General features: G+C 42.7%; 1 protein-coding gene across 1 annotated transcript in view; it reads left to right on the top strand.

Moving 5' to 3' along the window:
* The first annotated feature begins 4424 nt into the window (after positions 1-4424).
* ANKRD22 (ankyrin repeat domain 22) overlaps positions 4425-18202 on the top strand; it is a 173294-nt gene continuing 159516 nt past the window's right edge. The window contains exon 1 of the mRNA XM_069239903.1: positions 4425-4618. Within this exon, the coding sequence (XP_069096004.1) occupies positions 4598-4618 (21 nt within the window). The 5' untranslated portion in view covers positions 4425-4597. The remainder of the gene's footprint in view (positions 4619-18202) is intronic.

Here is an 18202-nt window from a genome sequence, read left to right as displayed (position 1 = left end):
AACCCTGACCACCTTTGTGGGTGTCCCCCCCAGATACCTTTTTGGACACTTGTGCTAACCCAGAGGTCCGCCTCCTCAGCAAGCTTTCTAGGATCAGTCAGCTTACTGTCAACTAGGTGCTGGCCCAACTCTGTAAACAATAAGCATATACAACCTCAGGATCAAATTATATAACCCCACATACTCATCTACTTTACTGTCCCACACCCAACCATTCAGTGCCTTACTGGTAAAATAAAAAAAGTCTACCCAAGTTTGTGTGGAGAGCTTGGTGCTGTCCCTGAACCTCTGACTGTACTTCTCAGGGGTCAGCCCAAACTTGGCAAGTAAAGTGGTTTTCATGGGTGAGTATGTGTTCTGATCCTTTGGATCTAATTTGAGGAGTGTGTCCCTCCCAACAACTTGCACAAATCCCCACAAGACTGCCACCCATTGCTATTCAGGAACCCCATGAGCCCTTAGTGCAACTTCATAAGCAGCCAACCACTTATCAATGTAATTTCCCACCACATAACTTGGCACCACATTGTTGGGTATACAAACCTTCTTGTCCCCAGCAGGTCCTGCATGTATATTGCCACCATCACTGCTGGATTCAGACTGCCTAGCATTGATGTCCAGCTCTTTGAGACTCAGTTCATGAGCCAACAAATGTTTCTTCTCAGCCAAAGCCCTTTCAGCCTCAGCTTGTTTGGCTTCTCTCTCAGCCTTTCTTTCCTCTGCCTCCATGTTTAACTTTGCCATTTGCAATTGAAATTCTCTCTCCTCCCTCCTTTCCTATGCGGTCAGGCCATGGCTAGAGACACTGCTCCCTGGTTCAGCAGGGGGCACAATTCCAGGGGTAACATCCCCCACTGCTGGTGGCAAAACCTTTGAGGGGCCATACTCTGGCTCCTCAGTTTCAACATTCCCTTGTGAACGGGCTTCTGCTGAGGCCCTCAGTGCCATGTGGTACTCCTCCTTCCTGGAGGCATCTCTGGGTAGGTATTCCCATTCCCTTGCAGAACCCTTTCAGCTGGCTGACAGTGTATGTCTCCAGCTTGGCTAGGTCAAACTCTCCAGCTCCCACTTGAGACCCAGTCAGAGATATGTTGTGTGAAGAATTTGATTAAACTGGAAAACAGAAAAAAAAATTGCTGCAAAAGGAGAAAAATCAAGTTGACCATTTAACTGTGGGTAGATAGTGTACACGTAGCTATTGTATGTTACTGCACAAATGCAGGTCATATCCTCACCGCTGATCACCAATGTTGGAAATGGGGTCTCTAGTTGGCAGAGGTTTACACCCTTGTCCAAGTAGGGATGACAATCCTAGTCAGGGTAAGTTGAACGCAATCCAAATTATCCTGTGCCCACCCTCAGGTAACTTGGCACTGAGAAGTCAGGCTTAACTTAGAAGACAATGTGTAAAGTATTTGCGTAATAAATCATGTAATAACACAGTGAGAACACTACAAAAAGACACATACAGGTTTAGAAAAATATAAGATATTTATCTGATTAAATTAAGGTCAAAACGATCAAGATTTGATAATCACAAGTTGAAATATTACTTTTGTCTCTTGCAAGCACAAAGTACCTGGTTTGCGTCAAAATTACATGCACAAAGACCGCAGAGGAGGGGATGCGTGGAAAAAGGTAGGTGTGCATTGATTTTCTGGCCGCACACAGATGATGCGTTGATTCTTTTCCACGCGGCAAGGGCTTTGCGTCGAATTCCAGCACACAGGCTTAAATCCTCTTTGTGCTGTGTGGTCTTTTGACGCCTAGGGATGATGCATGGAAATCCTGAGCGTGCGGGACAAAGTCACAGCTGTTGTGTAGATCCGGTGGGTGATACGGCAGAATATCTGCCGCACAGCTGGTGCTGAGTCGATTCCACTCACAGGAAGTCGGGCTTCATTATTCCGGCTCAACGGTGTGTCGATCTGGTGGGCTGTGCGTTGAAGTTCCAGTCACAACATTGGCGCTGCGTCAATCTCCACTCGGCGAGCCAGACTGTCTTGTTCAGGTTTGGCGATGCATTGATTTTTCACCGCTGGAGAGGCTGTGCGTCGATTCCGGCAGGATGTGCATCGATTTTCACCACACAAGCAGTTTTCTTGCAGAGATTAAGGCCCTCCTTATGAACATGGCGGTCTGGGCCACCATACCGGTGGTGGTGGTAATTACCACCACCGGCATGGGGGCCCAGACCGCCATATAATATTTGTGGCAGAACTGCCACTTTTGTAACTCCGCCACCGCCAGGCTTCCACCACCAGGCAGCCTGGCGATGGCGAGGTTACATATCCGACAGGGCAGCGTTGCAAGCAGCGCTGCCCGCCAGATAATGTTCCTGGTTCCACCAGCCTTTCCCTTGTGGTTTACCCTGTCAGGGAAAGGCCGGCAGAATGGGTGCCTCAGGGGCCCCCGTGCTCAGCTCCGTTGTGCATTTCACTGCCGATTTTCGGGCAGTGAAATGCGTGACGGGTGCCGTTGCACCCGCCACACTACTACATTGCCGCCGGCTCCATGTGGAGCCGGCGTCAATGTACAGGCCCTGCATTCAGCTGGGCCAGCTGGCGGAAACACTGTTTCCGCCTGTCGGCCCAGCTGAATGAACATTATGTGGCCAGCTGGGTATTCCGCATGCTGGTGGTCTTTTGTTGACCGCCAGCGCCGAACTTGGTGGGTTTTCCAGCCGAGTTCATAATGAGGGCCTAAGTCTTTTTGGCCCTGAGACTTCAGGAACAGGAGGCAAGCTCAATCCAAGCCCTTGGAGAACACTTCTCAGCAGAGCCAGAGGCCAGCAAGGTAGCAGGGCAAGAGCAAGGCAGCAGTCCTTTACGGCAAAGCAGTCAAAGTGAGTCCTTTGGGCAGCCAGGCAGCTTCTCTTGGCAGGTTGCAGGTTCTGGTGCAGTGTGTCTGTCCCAAGAAGTGTCTAGTTTGGCAGGGTCAGGGACCCAGTTTATATACCCCAAATTGCCTTTGAAGTAGGGGAGACTTCAAAGAGTGGTTTTGAAGTGCACAAGGTCCCCCTTCAGTACAGCCCTGTCTGCCAGGGTCCCAGTAGCGGGTTTGGCAGTCCTTTGTGTGCGGACAGGCCACTGTCCTTTGAAATGTAAGTGTCAAGCCCTCCACCCGTCCAGCCCAGGAAGACCCATTCAGTATGCAAATGTGTGCAGGTGTGACTGAGCATCCTGTGTTTGTGGTTGTCTGGGTGAAATGCACAAGGGAGCTGTCTACCAGCACAGCTCAGACATGGATTTGAGACAGGCTGTAAGGCACAGAAGGCTTTAAGTGCAGAGAAATGCTCACTTCTTACAAATAACATTTTTTAAATAGTGTTATAAAATCCAGCCCCACCAGTCAGCAGGATTTTGTATTACCATTCTGGCCATACTAAATATGACCTATTTACCCCTTTCTAATCATTATCTACTACTCAAACAGTTTATGAGGATAGCCCTAATGTTAGCCTATGAAAGAAGCAGGCCTCACAGCAGTGGAAAACAAATGTAGAAGTTTCCCACTACCAGGACACATAAAGCACACAGATATATGTCCTCCCTTTTACCTACACAGCACCCTGCCCTCTGGGTTACCTAGGGCCAACCTTAGGGGTGACTTATATGTAGAAAAGGGGGAGTTAAAGGCTTGCCATGTACTTTTAATGCTAAGTCAAAGTGGCAGCAAAACTGCACACACAGGCCTTGCAGTGGCAGGCCTGAGACATGGTTAAGGGGCTAGTTATGTGGGTGGCACAACCACTGCTGCAGGCCCACTAGTAGCATTCAATATAGAGGCCCTGGGCACACACAGTGGACTTTACTAGGGACTTACAAGTAGATGAAATATGCCAATTGGGTATGAACTAATGTTACCATGTTTTAAGGGAGAGTGCACATGCTTTTTAGCACTGGCTAGCAGTGGTAAAGTGTGCAGAGTCCTAAAATAATCAAAAGCAGTGTCAAAAAGTGGAGAAAGGCAGGCAAAACGTTGCGGGTGACCATCATCCTAAGGAAGTCACGTCTAACACATAGCTTTATTGGTTCTCATCTGAAAGTCCAGGCCTCAATTTTCTGCAGTTTCTTCTCACATGTTCTTCTTCACGTTTTGCCCTTTAACCATCCAAAGCTTGAAGTTAATTAAATACATTTGAAAAGAAAGTTGAAGGTAGAAAAATATTTTCCTGTCCAGTGAGAAGCTATCACACATTTACGAGTTTAAAGCGATCCACATACTTTACATGTATAATTATTTCATTTTGTTAATCTTGATTTTACCAGCCTTGCCATATTCCTTTTAGAACATGATTGTGAAAGTCTTCCCTTCCCTGTTGCAACTTCCACCAGTCCGTCTTCCTGGTGTGTAAACTGACACTGTCGCATCACAGGGCTGGGTTTTGCAAGCACTACGTTTCTCTTACGAAGCAGTTTTCCACTCCCAGCTTGGCAGAAGGTTTAAAACAAAGAATGTGCAGTTGTCGTGTGTTTAGGCAGAAGTTTCCCCTTAAAAGACTGGATTTAAGCAAGCAGACATCGCCTCAAAGCTCGGAACCCCTGCAATCTCAGAATCCTGCATTCGTTTCTTCCAAACCCGTCTAGGAGCAGCCATGGGTATCTTGTATTCAGAGGTATGTTCTCATTTCAACATTTGGTATTTGACTGAAGCCTAAAGACCACCTCGTGATTGAACCCAGACGTCCAGTTAATTAATGCATATACATTTACATTTTAAATGGGAGCAGTTACTTCATTGGCTCATAAAAAAGAATGTTTAAAGGCCAGCTGCTGCTTTGTTTTCCTTGTGTTTGTATGTTCTGCTGAGAAATTCTGAGGGTGTTATCGACTCTTTCTTGCACAAACTTAAGCAACCGCTGTCTCCAATGCTCAGAAATGTTTTTTTTTTCCTGAGATACTAAAGTGAACGCATGAAAGTTTCCAGAGAGTTAATCCGTGTACATTGTTGCATTGTATATTTACTCAGCGTTGTGCAGGGCCTGGGAAAAACCCGATATGTAAACATGCTGGCCCCTGGAGCAGTTTTAAAAAGTATTCTCTCTTTTTCGCGCGAGCAAGCATGAATAACTCGCTCCCAGCCTAGGCAGATACCATCAGTAAACAAATGACTAGTGGGCCTCCGGTTTGCTTCTGATGGGGATGGACCGGAGCGGGTTTCAAAGTGAAAACACTATCTATACTGTATTTTTACTCATTTTTCAGATGAACAGCTATTTTGCGTACACGCTGCACCCTTCGATACTGTCGGAACGCATGTGCAGCGTCGGTATGTGCATGGAGCGTGAGCAGCGTCCTGTGTATTCGTTCCTATGAGACACGAGGGTGTGAAGACAGGCGAGGTTCATTCCACTCTGCAAAGGTGGGAGTAGGACATACATGCCAACATTTTAGAAGACAAAAGTGGGAGATTTCGAACAAATAATCGTTAGAATGTATTTCTCCAATTGACTTCTATTGAGGAGAGGCAATTTCAGGCGAGCGACTGCCAAAACCTGGAGTTTCCCGCCAGAATCGGGTCTGTTGGCATGTATGGTAGGGCAGAGTAGAGAATGCAGACTGTCAGATCTCCTGTTTGGTGAAGGGTGTGCATGACACTTACTATAAAGGACTCGTACTAAAGCACCTTGAAAAGAGTGGCTTGCTGGTTCCACTATAGTTTGTCATAAGGATGGTAAACAACATAATTTGCATTCTCTGATTGAGTGACCTGGTAAGTTGATCAAGGTAAACTGGAGGTAGTGATCTACCCAGACCTAAGTAAAGAGACAGAAACTGTTGTTAATATTCTTTAGGTGACGACCTAGTTAGTGAAGTAGGTCACAGACTCAATGAGTAACAAAGAGCACCGGTAAATTGTTCTTTCTGATGAAAAGAGGTGCGGTTTCATCAATTGCCTCTCGGTACAGGTTCATAGCGGATATTGCATGAAGGACTCCCTACATAAAAAAAACAGAGGTGGCCAATAGACTGCCCATGTGATGACAACACCACGGTTCCGAGTTATAATATTGTTTTGTATATGTGCGAGTGACTTACTTTTGTAGTGATATTGCTTTGCTGTTGGAATTCGGGAATAAACCAGTAGTCCTATGAGAGTAAATCAAAGCAAAATCTGTATGAATTGGGCCATAAAACATGAACGCAATGTGGTGGATTTTCAGTGCTGGATGCTAGATTATTTTGGTACTGTTGAGAGCAGGAAAACGTGGTTTAGCGGTCTCCCAAGTTGTGTTTGTCAGCAGCTAAATTTTGAGGCCCTCTTTAAAAAATTACAGTATTAAGGGAGGCAAAATGCCCTCCAGCTCCTTTTAAACAACATGTTTATAGACTTTTCTATAGCCGTTACAAGATTTATAGGTGCTTGGAATAGGCAGACATGGGCTTATTAATGCTTTTCATATCCTGGTAATAAAGAGGATGTAGTTTTCACTGTCGTTCGTTGCACTATTTTGTAACTTGGGGCCAGATGTAGCAAGGTCAGAATTTGCGATTCAGAAATTGCGAGTTGGTGCGATTCGCAATTTCCGAATTGCAAATCCTGATGCGGAACGGTGTCTCAGTCTCCGTCTGCGAATCGCTATGAGGTCGCAAAGACCCACCTCTTTAATATTAATGAGGTGGGTCGCATTTTGCGACCCCATAGCGATTCCATGCACTCACAGGGATGGTGGCCTGCTGAAGACAGCAGACCTCCATGTCTGTGACTGCTTTTTAAATAAAGCAGTTTTTTATTTTTATTTTGCAGCCCGTTTTCCTTAAAGGAAAACGAGTTGCAAAATAAAAAAAATAACGAAACCATTTGGTTTCGTTTTTTCAGAGTAGGCAGTGGTCCATTCGACCACTGCCTGCTCTGAAAAAACATTTTGGGCAACATTCACAAAGGGGAAGGGGTTCCATGGGGACCCCTTCCCTTTTGCGACTGTGTTACCACCAGTGTGACACTGGTGGTAACTGCGAATTGCTTTGCGACCGCTTTCGCGGTCACAAAGCAATTTTGCATTGTGATGCGAGTCGCAAATAGAAAGGGAACACCCCTTCCTATTTGCGAGTCGCATTCACAATTTGCGAGTCGGTACCGACTCGCAAATTGTGAATGTGTATCGCGATGAGCATTTTGCATAGCGCAAACTGCGATTTTTGCAGTTTGCACCATGCAAAATGCTTGCTACCTCGGGCCCTTAGTATCATAGTTTAGGCTAGCACCTATAATGGTGGAATTGCTAATATTAAGATTTTTTTTAAAAAAATATGGACTATATCTCCTCATTGTGGACCAGAGATGATTGAATCTGTGATTAATAATTGATTTCATTGACATGTAATTTAAAGGACAGATTGAGCACATATGTGTTTTATATGTATATTTTGGGCTTCTTTTTAAGTTCCTGCCTCATTTAAAGTCAGAAGATCCATGGACGTTCTGATGAGTAAACCTCAGCTGGCTCTGCTGCCACAAACCCTTAGGGCAGGGATACTATTGATAATGCCAGGCCTGCCATTTGAGGCATAACAGTTTTGGTCATGGGAAACAAATAATAGCCCTGATGTGAAGAACACACTTTTGTGCTGGGAGTTTGTTTCATCAGAACAAAAAAAGAGTGTCAAGTGAGCCCAAACAAACATAGCATCAGCAAGGCATTGTCCTCTCCCCTCAGTGCATCCACCATGCACCGAAGGCATAGTGAACCCACAAGGCTGGCCAGGATCTCTAACTATAGCAAGCTGTCCCCTCTTATCAGGCAAGGATCACCATATCGCCTCTACACTGCAATATTTTCTCAGGATCCCAAAAGGGCAGTGTATCATCAGTTAGTCTTTATCTCTAGCCCCAAAGACTTAACTAAACTTTTTTTCTCTACTTTCAAAGCAAATTAAATTATTAGCAAAATAATAGATTTTGATGAATGCTTGTTTGCTAATGATTGGGTTTGCAGAATATTAATGTTTTTAATTCATGGGGACATCTAAAAGTAAGGCTCACCCCTGGAATTCAGAACTTTAACAGTATATTCTAAATTGAGCCATCTTAGTTCAGCTGAATGTGAACAACTAAACCTTAATCAAAAGCCTATTTTTTCAGCTGAGGATTGCTTAGGAAAGTAAATCATCCTGAGTTGTGCTTAGGTTATATTAAGCTATATAATTATTTTTAAAATAAATTATTTTGCCAAGAGTATGACAGGAGCTATGAGATGGGGCACCGCCCTACCTTCCCGGTGAATGATTAAAATTAAAATGTAGACGTAAGGTCACACTGTTGACTAAAGGCACCTAAGAGAGTCAAATTAGCATGAGAGTTCGTTTTAACTTCAGGTCTGTAAAACTCAGATAGTTGTGGCATGCAGGGGTGGTAGCATGACCTTGTGCGTCCTTTGACATAACATTTTGTTGCCGCTTTAACCTTTAGATGGGACCATATTGCATGTGTGTGTTGTCAGTCTGGTCCTTGCTGGTGCGCCCTTGTGAATAGGAATGCAATAGACATGGCTTTGGGATGAATATCACAATCCTAGTTGTAGAGAATAGCTCGGTATAAGAACTGCTTCCTGTTGTCTTCCAATTAAAATTATTACAGAAGTGTCACAAATAAAGATTTCGCTGTGTGCTGCTGGAGTAGAGGATAAACAAGAGAGGCACATATTCTTCTAAAAAAGTGTGGATGATGCCATTTTGACCTAAGAACAACATGATGAACTTCAATAGGAGGCTAGAAACTACTCTTGCACAATGGACAAGTGTTGACCATAGCAATATGATAGAGCGAACAGCAGCAGGACTGTCCCGTTCCAAGATGCAGGATTATAACTGAGACAGCTGTGGTTGGAGGAACAAACATCAGTTTGGTGACATATACAAGAGGCATCTATGACACGAGAACCCCGCTTCAGACTGCAGGAGAAGGATAGAGGCAGTCATGGTACATGTACATAGACCTCAGCTTGAGCGGCAGAAGTTGACCTGAGAAAACTGCACTAATGGGAACTGACGTGTATGAGGATAAAGACACCTATGCAACTCATTATGGCAGATGTATGAGAGGAAACTATTTGCGTTATGTGGTTTTCATCTTGGTGTAAAAAAAGTATGGTAGAGAGTGGTGATGTAAAGGCCTCCTTAAGAGTGCCACAACTATGAAAGAGATGACAGTGAGCTAGAGAGCCCATTTCGAGTTCACGTCTGATAGTAAAGACCAATGTCATTCAAGTTGTTATTCTTTCATGGAGATACATATTAGAAATTAACATGGTTTGCAGAATTTGTGCATTCCAGCATGTTTTCCTCAAACCGTGGTATTAGGTTTCACGTCTCCATTCCACTGGCTGCTCCAGTGGAATGGAGACGTGCATCGTAATACCTCTACCCTGTGCAACCAGGAGTGTGACAGCAGTATCAGTGGATATGTTCTCTAATACATTGATTGAAATACTTGCTGTCCTACCCCTGAGCCTCATAGTTTCCCTTAGTGTGCCAGCAGCATTCCCACTGATACTAAGTGGTATTTGTTGGGAAACTTACATTTTGGATGCCCTCAAGCCTTCCTCCTAGGGCCTTATACTGATTTCTTACACTGGGACTGGTGAGGTCTAGCAAGCCCCCCCACACATAGCAGGCCTCTGATATGTCTACGTTAATCACTGTCTGAAATTAGAGCAATTCAAGGTTGAGTTATTACTAGCTAGTGTCTTATAACCTCTTCTGGTTCTTCAATCCACTTGAGGATTTCTGCCCCATTGTAGTCATGGGAGTAATAATTAGCAGACCCCGTCCCTTCATGCAAATTAGGCATACAGGCTATGCAACTACCTGCAGTATATACCATGTTAGCAAGAGAGACCTCGAGTGTTGCACGTTGATGCTTCCATTCCACCTCCGTCCCTTTCTTCCAATTTTTTTTTTTGTCTTCCCAAATTCTGACCTTCCTCTCCCCATAGGCAATGAGGCACACTTTGCTGCTTGTAGGGGCAAGTTAATCCCTCCTGTGCGTGGGGCCCTTGATAGATGTCTAGTCTTGCTTAGGCAGGCGCAGGCCTTGCTAAATTACCCTACCACATTCTCATGCACACCAACACATTGAAAGTGGAAATAATTTTTTTTTGAAAAACTAGGGTAATTTTTGCCCATTAAAAAAACTGGGAGAACTTTTTCCCCCATTGAATTACATTTGAAGTTGAGGCAATTTTATGCGGGAGACAGCATAGATATAGTCATTTTGTGCTTACAAAATCGGAAATCCCCCCCCCCCCGAATCGGGTCAGTTGGCATGTATGCACTGTAATTTGCTGCCTGCCGTGTCGGCCTGCAGCAACACAGTAATCACCAGCCTTACCCTTGAACCACCTGCCATGCACGTCACGTTGCCACCGCTCACGTTGCACCGCAGTGGCAAACATCAAGCTGCAGGTTCAACAAACGGTCCTCCAGCTTCTCACATGATTTACCAGGCTCACTCTTCAGTTTCCTTTCCCACTTGTACCAGCAGTCTCGAGTTTGTGCTTGCCATATCATAGGTTGGCATAAAATCTATACATTTTCATATTGTCAGAGCGAGAAAAGTGATTGTTTTGACGCTGTAGCTGTTTACTACAAATATACTGGTACAACAACTATTTTGTCAGTTTTTTATACTTGAACCTAACACGGGTTAAAATTCGATCATAAAAGGTTTGTTACATTTTGCATTTCATAAAAACTAAATATGGAACAAAATGAACTCGGTTCCTAAATGTCTAGTCTCACTTGGTATATGTAATGTACCTGTGTATGCATGTGAGTGCTACTACCTTCATTTTACACCCATGTTGGGAGCTAATGGGTGTGCTTTGTTCTTAGCAGCAAGGCCCTGTGTGCTGACTCAGCAAGTTACTCAGCATTCCAGACAGGTAATAACATAAGAACAAGGGCGGATTTTCTGTTCCCTTTTGATCACCTGGGCGTGCATGCCATTTTAAACATTAACTCACCTTGTAAGCGATGTGCAGATTTAAAGATACATTTAAATTGTACTGCAGACTGAAAATACTTCGGAAATTAAATTATACTTAAATCAGATAGACTTAAGTGCAGCAGATTTCGGGATTAGTCACATATTATACTATACATATTAAAAGACGGTAAAATGGTTTAACCCTAAGTATTTTCCTACAATAGGTCTCTATTCTTATTGTCGTTTTGGTCATATGTGAAAAAAGCAGATGGTTTGATTCACAACGTGCTTTGACCTTATAGACATAGACGTCAATTCACCAAAATGGCAGGGGTAGAGGAAGTGACATCACACGCCATTTCATCTTTACTTTCACTCACACAACATGCTTACACAAACACACATTCACTCACACACACACCCTCTTTTACAGAAGCACACTCTCACCCACAAGCAGGCACACAACATACATTTAAAAGTGTTTTTACTTACCTGAGCTACTAAGGAGGGTCATATTCTAGCTAACTGCACTACATTTTTAATACACTAATAGTGAGTTATACATTATTCACTATTAGTGTAATAAAAAAAACTAATTGAAAACAAGGAAGTGGAGCCCCAAGCAATGTCCATTTTGACAAAGTTCCCCTGTGTTCCTGGCACTGATTTTGCCACTTCTTAGGTCAGGGGTCACAGAAGCACTGCTAGGGGTCACAAGGGGCAAGCTGGGGGTCGACCCCTGAATGACGTCCATGCTTCTAGATGCAACTTAGATAAGCAAAAAAATGATCTGAGGCTTAAAATTGCCTGATCCTGATTGAATTGTTTAGGATCAGCAGACGTTTCTGCCGCTGATCCGATTTATTCTTTTTGGATGATCCACCAGTTTTACAAATTATCACCTGGAGTAAATCTGCTATGAAAGGAAAGATAGGGGGTGTTCCTTGGTGATTTCCCAATAAAAGTTGTCAAGCACCCACAAACTTGTAAGTTCATGGGTACTGAGGAACATTTTGCAGGATATTGGTATCTTGGAAAGTTACTCCTTTGAAGAACAGGATCAAAAGCCACCATTTACAGACTGGGAAAGGTATATGTGCACCCCAGATTTCTTGAATATGTAGGAGAAAGGGTTTTGAAAGACCTATGTCTTTTTTTTCACTAGAAAGAGTTTATCCGTACCTAAAGGAAAACTTCTATTTGGAGGAGATCAATACAGATCGGAGTGCGAATAATTCTACATATAGAAAATGGAGAATTACGTTTTCAGATACCTCCGGGTCGGATGGAGAAGGAGGGTCCAATAGACATGATTTTGTACAGAACAAGATCACAAAACCTAATACTTTTTTAGACAATCGGAAGAGCTGGACCAGCTCCCGGGGACTGTCACAAAACAGAGGGAGAGGAAAATCGTATCAGCAGATGGATCAATCCCATCAATTTCTTCAAACAAGAAGACAACAGTATTGGAAAACGTAATCACTATAAAACCTTTCCCTATTTTCAACTTGACCGGTTCCCAAGTAGAGAGATCAACATTAGAACTTTTAAATAAAGGGCTCACTTTTGTTCCCAGCCAGAGAGCGAACACATTTGAAATTATGAGCGATATACAGTCCTTTTTTCGTAAAATAAGACTAAAAACCTTTTTCCAACATAGAGAGGAAAATCATGAACATGCTATTGAGGTATAAACCACAATCTACATTTATTCCCAATTTAGAATCTTTGGGCCTAGAAGTGTGTTTTTTTGAAAAAATAGTCTTTAATAAAATCAACAATGCACTTAAATACATACCCTCTCCGGCTCCTAATCTTACAGTAGAGCAAACAAAAGCCATGCAAGACCTTCAGAGCAATAAAGAAATCACTATCAAACCATGCGACAATGGAGGGGGCATTGTGCTGATGAACACTCAAAAGTACAAACAAAAGATGAGGACTATGCTTGTAGTGCCAACTCATTATCAGAAGATAAGAACCAATCCAAATACGTATATCTGCTCCAAGATCAGAGCTATCTGTACTGATGGTACGCCTAGTGGGGCTATAACAAAAGCCCAAGCAGAATATTTGTTAGTCAGTAAGCCCAAATTACCTACAATTTATGGAGTACCTAAAACTCATAAACACATTGATGATCCTCCTCTAAGACCTATTGTCTCTACCATTTGATCAGCGACTGAACCGTTGTCGAAATACATTGACTTTTTCCTTAAACCTTTGGTCACTAAGTTCCCTTCCTATATAAAAGACACAGGTCATATGATAACAAAAGTTGAGGGACTTCAATTCAACCCTAATAGAGCTTTTCTAGTCACTTTAGACATTGACGCCCTCTATACCAATATACCACAGGAAGCAGCCTATAATGTGGTAGGACAGATATTAACAGAAGAAACTAGTGAGGCCCTAGTGGAGTTTATAATGAGTTGTCTTGACATAGTTCTAAGAAACAATATCTTTGAATTTGATGGTGAAGTATTCAAACAGATCAAGGGAGTAAGTATGGGAGCCGCTTATGCTCCTAGTGTGGCTAACATATATATGGGTCTCTTTGAGAGCAAATTCATATATAATGAGATTGCTCCCTTTTTTGAAAATGTCACCAATTGGGGACGATACATTGATGACATCTTCTTCGTATGGGAAGGAGAGGAAGGACAACTGTTAGAGTTTATAGAATGGCTAAATCTCTGCGACACCAATTTGAAATGTACTTCCAACTATAGTAATCATATGATAGAGTTCCTGGACATCTTGATTTATGAAGAAAGGAAACAACTTCTAGTGACACTATATACAAAACCAACAGCTGGAAAAACGCTATTACATTTTAATAGCTACCATCCCAGAAGCCACCGACAGAGCATCCCCTTTAGCCAATTCCTTAGAATTCGAAGAAATTGTAGCAACCTAAGGGAGTATGACAAGAATGCCGCTACAATGAAGGGAAATTTTCTTCAGAGAGGCTATTCCTATAGAGTTATAAGGGATGCCTACAAAAGGGCAAAATATTATAATCATGACAGCTTATTGGAAACTTCCCAAAAAAAAAGAATTGAGCAGAATGGTTTGTGTCATTAGGCACTCTAATATAAACAATAAAATACAAGGAATAATCAACACTAATAGGAATATCTTGAACACCAACAATGATGACATTCCACTCTTGAGACCCATGTTTACGTTCAAAAGAAACTCCAATCTTAGGCACAAATTGGTACATTCACGTGTCAAGTGTCAAAACACATTTATCCAAAAACGCATTACAGGCACTGAACCGGTATTGGGCAACCACCAATATGGAACTTGCCATGCCTGCGCCCAAGCAATAGTCTCTGACACATTCAAATACAATAACAAAACAATTTGTTTAAAAAACTTGACAAACTGTCAAACTTGTAACGGTATTTATTGTATCCTATGTCCTTATCATCTGGGTTATATAGGAGAAACAGGACATCAGTTTAGAGTGTGCTTTAGTGAGCACAAATCAGCAATTAGACATAAACGCCTTCAAGCTCCTTTAGTAGACCATTGTATTGAAAAACAACATCACGAAAAGGAACTTGGATGGATCATATTGGAAAAAATTACTGGAGTACATGTTGAACAGGATAAATATAGAAAGAAAAGGGAAGTTTTTTGGATTTACTTCTTCAATATGATTAAAAAAGGACTGAATGAACGAATTCTATGGGAAAATACTTTCCTGTGAAGTAGACTACAATTTCTCTTTGTCATATTTTCTTTTTGTTCAAAGTTCATGAACCTCTTTATGGGTACTATTTCGCCTTAGAAGATGGATGCATTATATTTTGTGCTTTTTGTGTACAGCTAACAGTTATGTGCACACACGTTTTTGTATATATATTCAATACTTTCAGGTTGGGATGAGTCATTTCCTCCATGGCTGTGGTATTGTTTTTATTCCTTTCTATATAATCGTTTATAGGCTTAGCTGTAATTGGGAATATACATGTTTCGCCATGTCTTTGTTAATTATCACTTACCTGTATACCTTCCTCATGGCTGGTTCCTGTTCGGCAAGTGGTTTTCTAATTGCACGCCATTACTGTTCACTCCTAGATGGCGCCCACTATTCCATGCGATCCGAAGGAAGACTTGATTTCCGTTGTCGGTTTTCAGTAACAGTATCTATTTCCTTTCGCATTGCGTGGCATTTCGAATTCCAATCATCCTTCGCTTCCTGTATTAGTACGGTTTCGTCTCTGCGAGCGTTTGAGACTTTTGCCTCGTTCAGGACGGCCCGCTCTGTTGTCAGAGGAGAGTCTTCCACTTTGGACTCTTTTCATCAGATATTGACGATGATGTTCTTCTTGTACGCTCCGCGTCTTGACATGGCCCTCCGCGTTGCCTAATTCGAGGCTTTTCTATTGCGTCCTCGCTACATAGCAACATAGGGCTTACTGCATTGGACTATGCCGTGAATTAAAGGTAAGAGAAGACACATAGGCGGTCATTCTGACCCTGGCGGTCAAAGACCGCCAGGGCGGAGGACCGCGGGAGCACTGCCGACAGGCCGGCGGTGCTCCAATGGGGATTCCGACCGCGGCGGTAAAGCCGCGGTCGGACCGGCACCACTGGCGGGCTCCCGCCAGTGTACCGCCGCCCCATTGAATCCTCCACGGCGGCGCAGCTTGCTGCGCCGCCGAGGGGATTCCGACCCCCCCTACCGCCATCCAGATCCCGGCGGTCCGACCGCCGGGATCCGGATGGCGGTAGTGGGGGTCGCGGGGCCCCTGGGGGCCCCTGCAGTGCCCATGCCACTGGCATGGGCATTGCAGGGGCCCCCGTAAGAGGGCCCCTAAATGTATTTCACTGTCTGCTGCGCAGACAGTGAAATACACGACGGGTGCAACTGCACCCGTCGCACAGCTTCCACTCCGCCGGCTCGATTCCGAGCCGGCTTCATCGTGGAAGCCTCTTTCCCGCTGGGCTGGCGGGCGGCCTGAAGGCGACCGCCCACCAGCCCAGCGGGAAAGTCAGAATTACCGCCGCGGTCTTTCGACCGCGGAACGGTAAGCTGACGGCGGGACTTTGGCGGGCGGCCTCCGCCGCCCGCCAAGGTCAGAATGAGGGCCATAGTCTCATGGTTTTTGAATTACATGCAAGAACTAGAGGTAGCGCAATTGAAACAAGGAGTTTTTCTAAATGCACTATTTTTAGGTGCATAACAAATATTGAACTACCTCAGTCACAAACTGTGTTTGATTTTGCTCAGGGATTTTAAGTGCCAAGCCCGAAAGAAAGACAAGCTAGTGGAGCAGAATCTCTCTCCAATACTTTTATGAGTTCCTTTCATAAACAGTAAGGTATCTACGTTTGCTTTTTATCAATCCCTAACCAGAGCACCGTGGTTTATTGAGAAACTTAACACCGTTTGGTGTATTTTCTTAAGATAGAAGTCGTACCTTGCGGCAGGCTATTCACACCAAACCTGGGATATAGGGTTGCACATTGTTTTTTTTTTTATGGCACCCCTTATCACTGTTACGTGCATGAGTATCCTGATATAGGAATATCTCTTTTCTTTTTTCTCTCTTTCCCTTTTCTTCTAAGGTTTTCTTGTGTCTTTTTCTCTTTGGTTTTGTCAGTCTATTTTTTTTTATTTACTTGCCTGTTTCTTTTTTTGTATTATTCATGTGGAGATCTCACAAATATAGATACATTTATTGTGTTCTTTATATTCCAGAAAAATATATCAAGTTTTCATAAAACAATTCCTCCCTGGAATGGTTATATACATATTAAAGGCTTTTGTGCCCTGAAGAAGGTGAGCGACCTGGATTTGGGCCGCATGTCATCGAAACGTACATCAGCACTAATATTTAAGACAAGGACATTTGTTGAAATCAATATGGACATTGCATCTGCATCATAACTGATTGTTTCATCTAGCAGCAAAAAGGACCTAAGGACACATCTTACATTTTTTTTTAAAGAATAGGAAATGACTATCAGAAAGCTGGCTAAAGAAGAAATTACAATATATGTTGGGTATATTGCAGTCTGTAGATTACAATCCTGTTAGTCCTTAGAGAATCATGTTAGGCCCTTGTCAGTTACGAATTGTTACTGGCTTGAGTGTTTTAGTATGAGTGTGATATTTGCTTTTTAGTCTGTGCATGTATTCCATGGTTCATAATGAGTTGGGTTATTAGTTTGGTGAAAAATATTTTGTTGTAGATTCAACGGGGTTTGAACACATTTATACTATTTAAATACATTTATTATTTTGTATTAATTACAGGTGCTAAGTGTTTATTAGCATTATCTGCCTGATTGTTGAGATCTTCCTTAGATGGACACTTGGGCTTCCTCCTGCTCCCAGTGTGACCTTGGGACATTTTGTATTTTTTTTGGGTAGGAGAAAGGGTTTCTTCATAGGAAAGAATGTCTTCCCTGTGGAGAAAAAAACCCATCATAAATGTCCTTATTTACATTTCGGTGAAGCATACTCGTGCGGAATGTCTGCCATACATACAGTACACTGGTGTAACCATAGTTTATCACGAGTATGCCTAGAAATCCACAGTGTCCTTTGATTCCCATGAAATTCTCTTTGGCATTCTTTGAATGCTTGAACATTTGTAAACTGACACAAATCGTGTTCCTAAGTTTACGATTCATACACCTATAATTGTTCTGTGAATAAGGCCCACATTTTGGGATGCCTGCACAGCTCTCAATTGCTTTACATGCAGGTTTACATTTTATAATGTACAGCGCTACACACATATTTAGACTGAGACACATTATTCCTTTTTATCTCCCCACTTACAGATTTATCTAGTCATAACAAAATGAGTTCTAATTATATTTGTCTTTCACGATCAATATTAAGTTACATTTCATGAAGTGAGCAAAAACCCAAGAACCTACCAGCCCTGATTTTCCGATCTCAAATTCATATTCACTGAGTAGTTAAGTTATTTAAAACTACATTTTAACCCGTTTTTGTACCACTTCCAAAGTAGTTTTTTTACATTTGGCCAATTTTGTCAAAAACCTTCTTCTGGGCATCTGATAAGAGAATCCCTGATTAACAGTCCAGAGATATACAGGGAGTGCAGAATTATTAGGCAAGTTGTATTTTTGAGGATTAATTTTATTATTGAACAACAACCATGTTCTCAATGAACCCAAAAAACTCATTAATATCAAAGCTGAATATTTTTGGAAGTAGTTTTTAGTTTGTTTTTAGTTTTAGCTATGTTAGGGGGATATCTGTGTGTGCAGGTGA

Source organism: Pleurodeles waltl, chromosome 6 (genome assembly GCF_031143425.1).
Source record: "Pleurodeles waltl isolate 20211129_DDA chromosome 6, aPleWal1.hap1.20221129, whole genome shotgun sequence".
Classification (NCBI taxonomy): domain Eukaryota; kingdom Metazoa; phylum Chordata; class Amphibia; order Caudata; family Salamandridae; genus Pleurodeles; species Pleurodeles waltl.
This window is presented reverse-complemented; position numbering and strand designations above follow the sequence as displayed.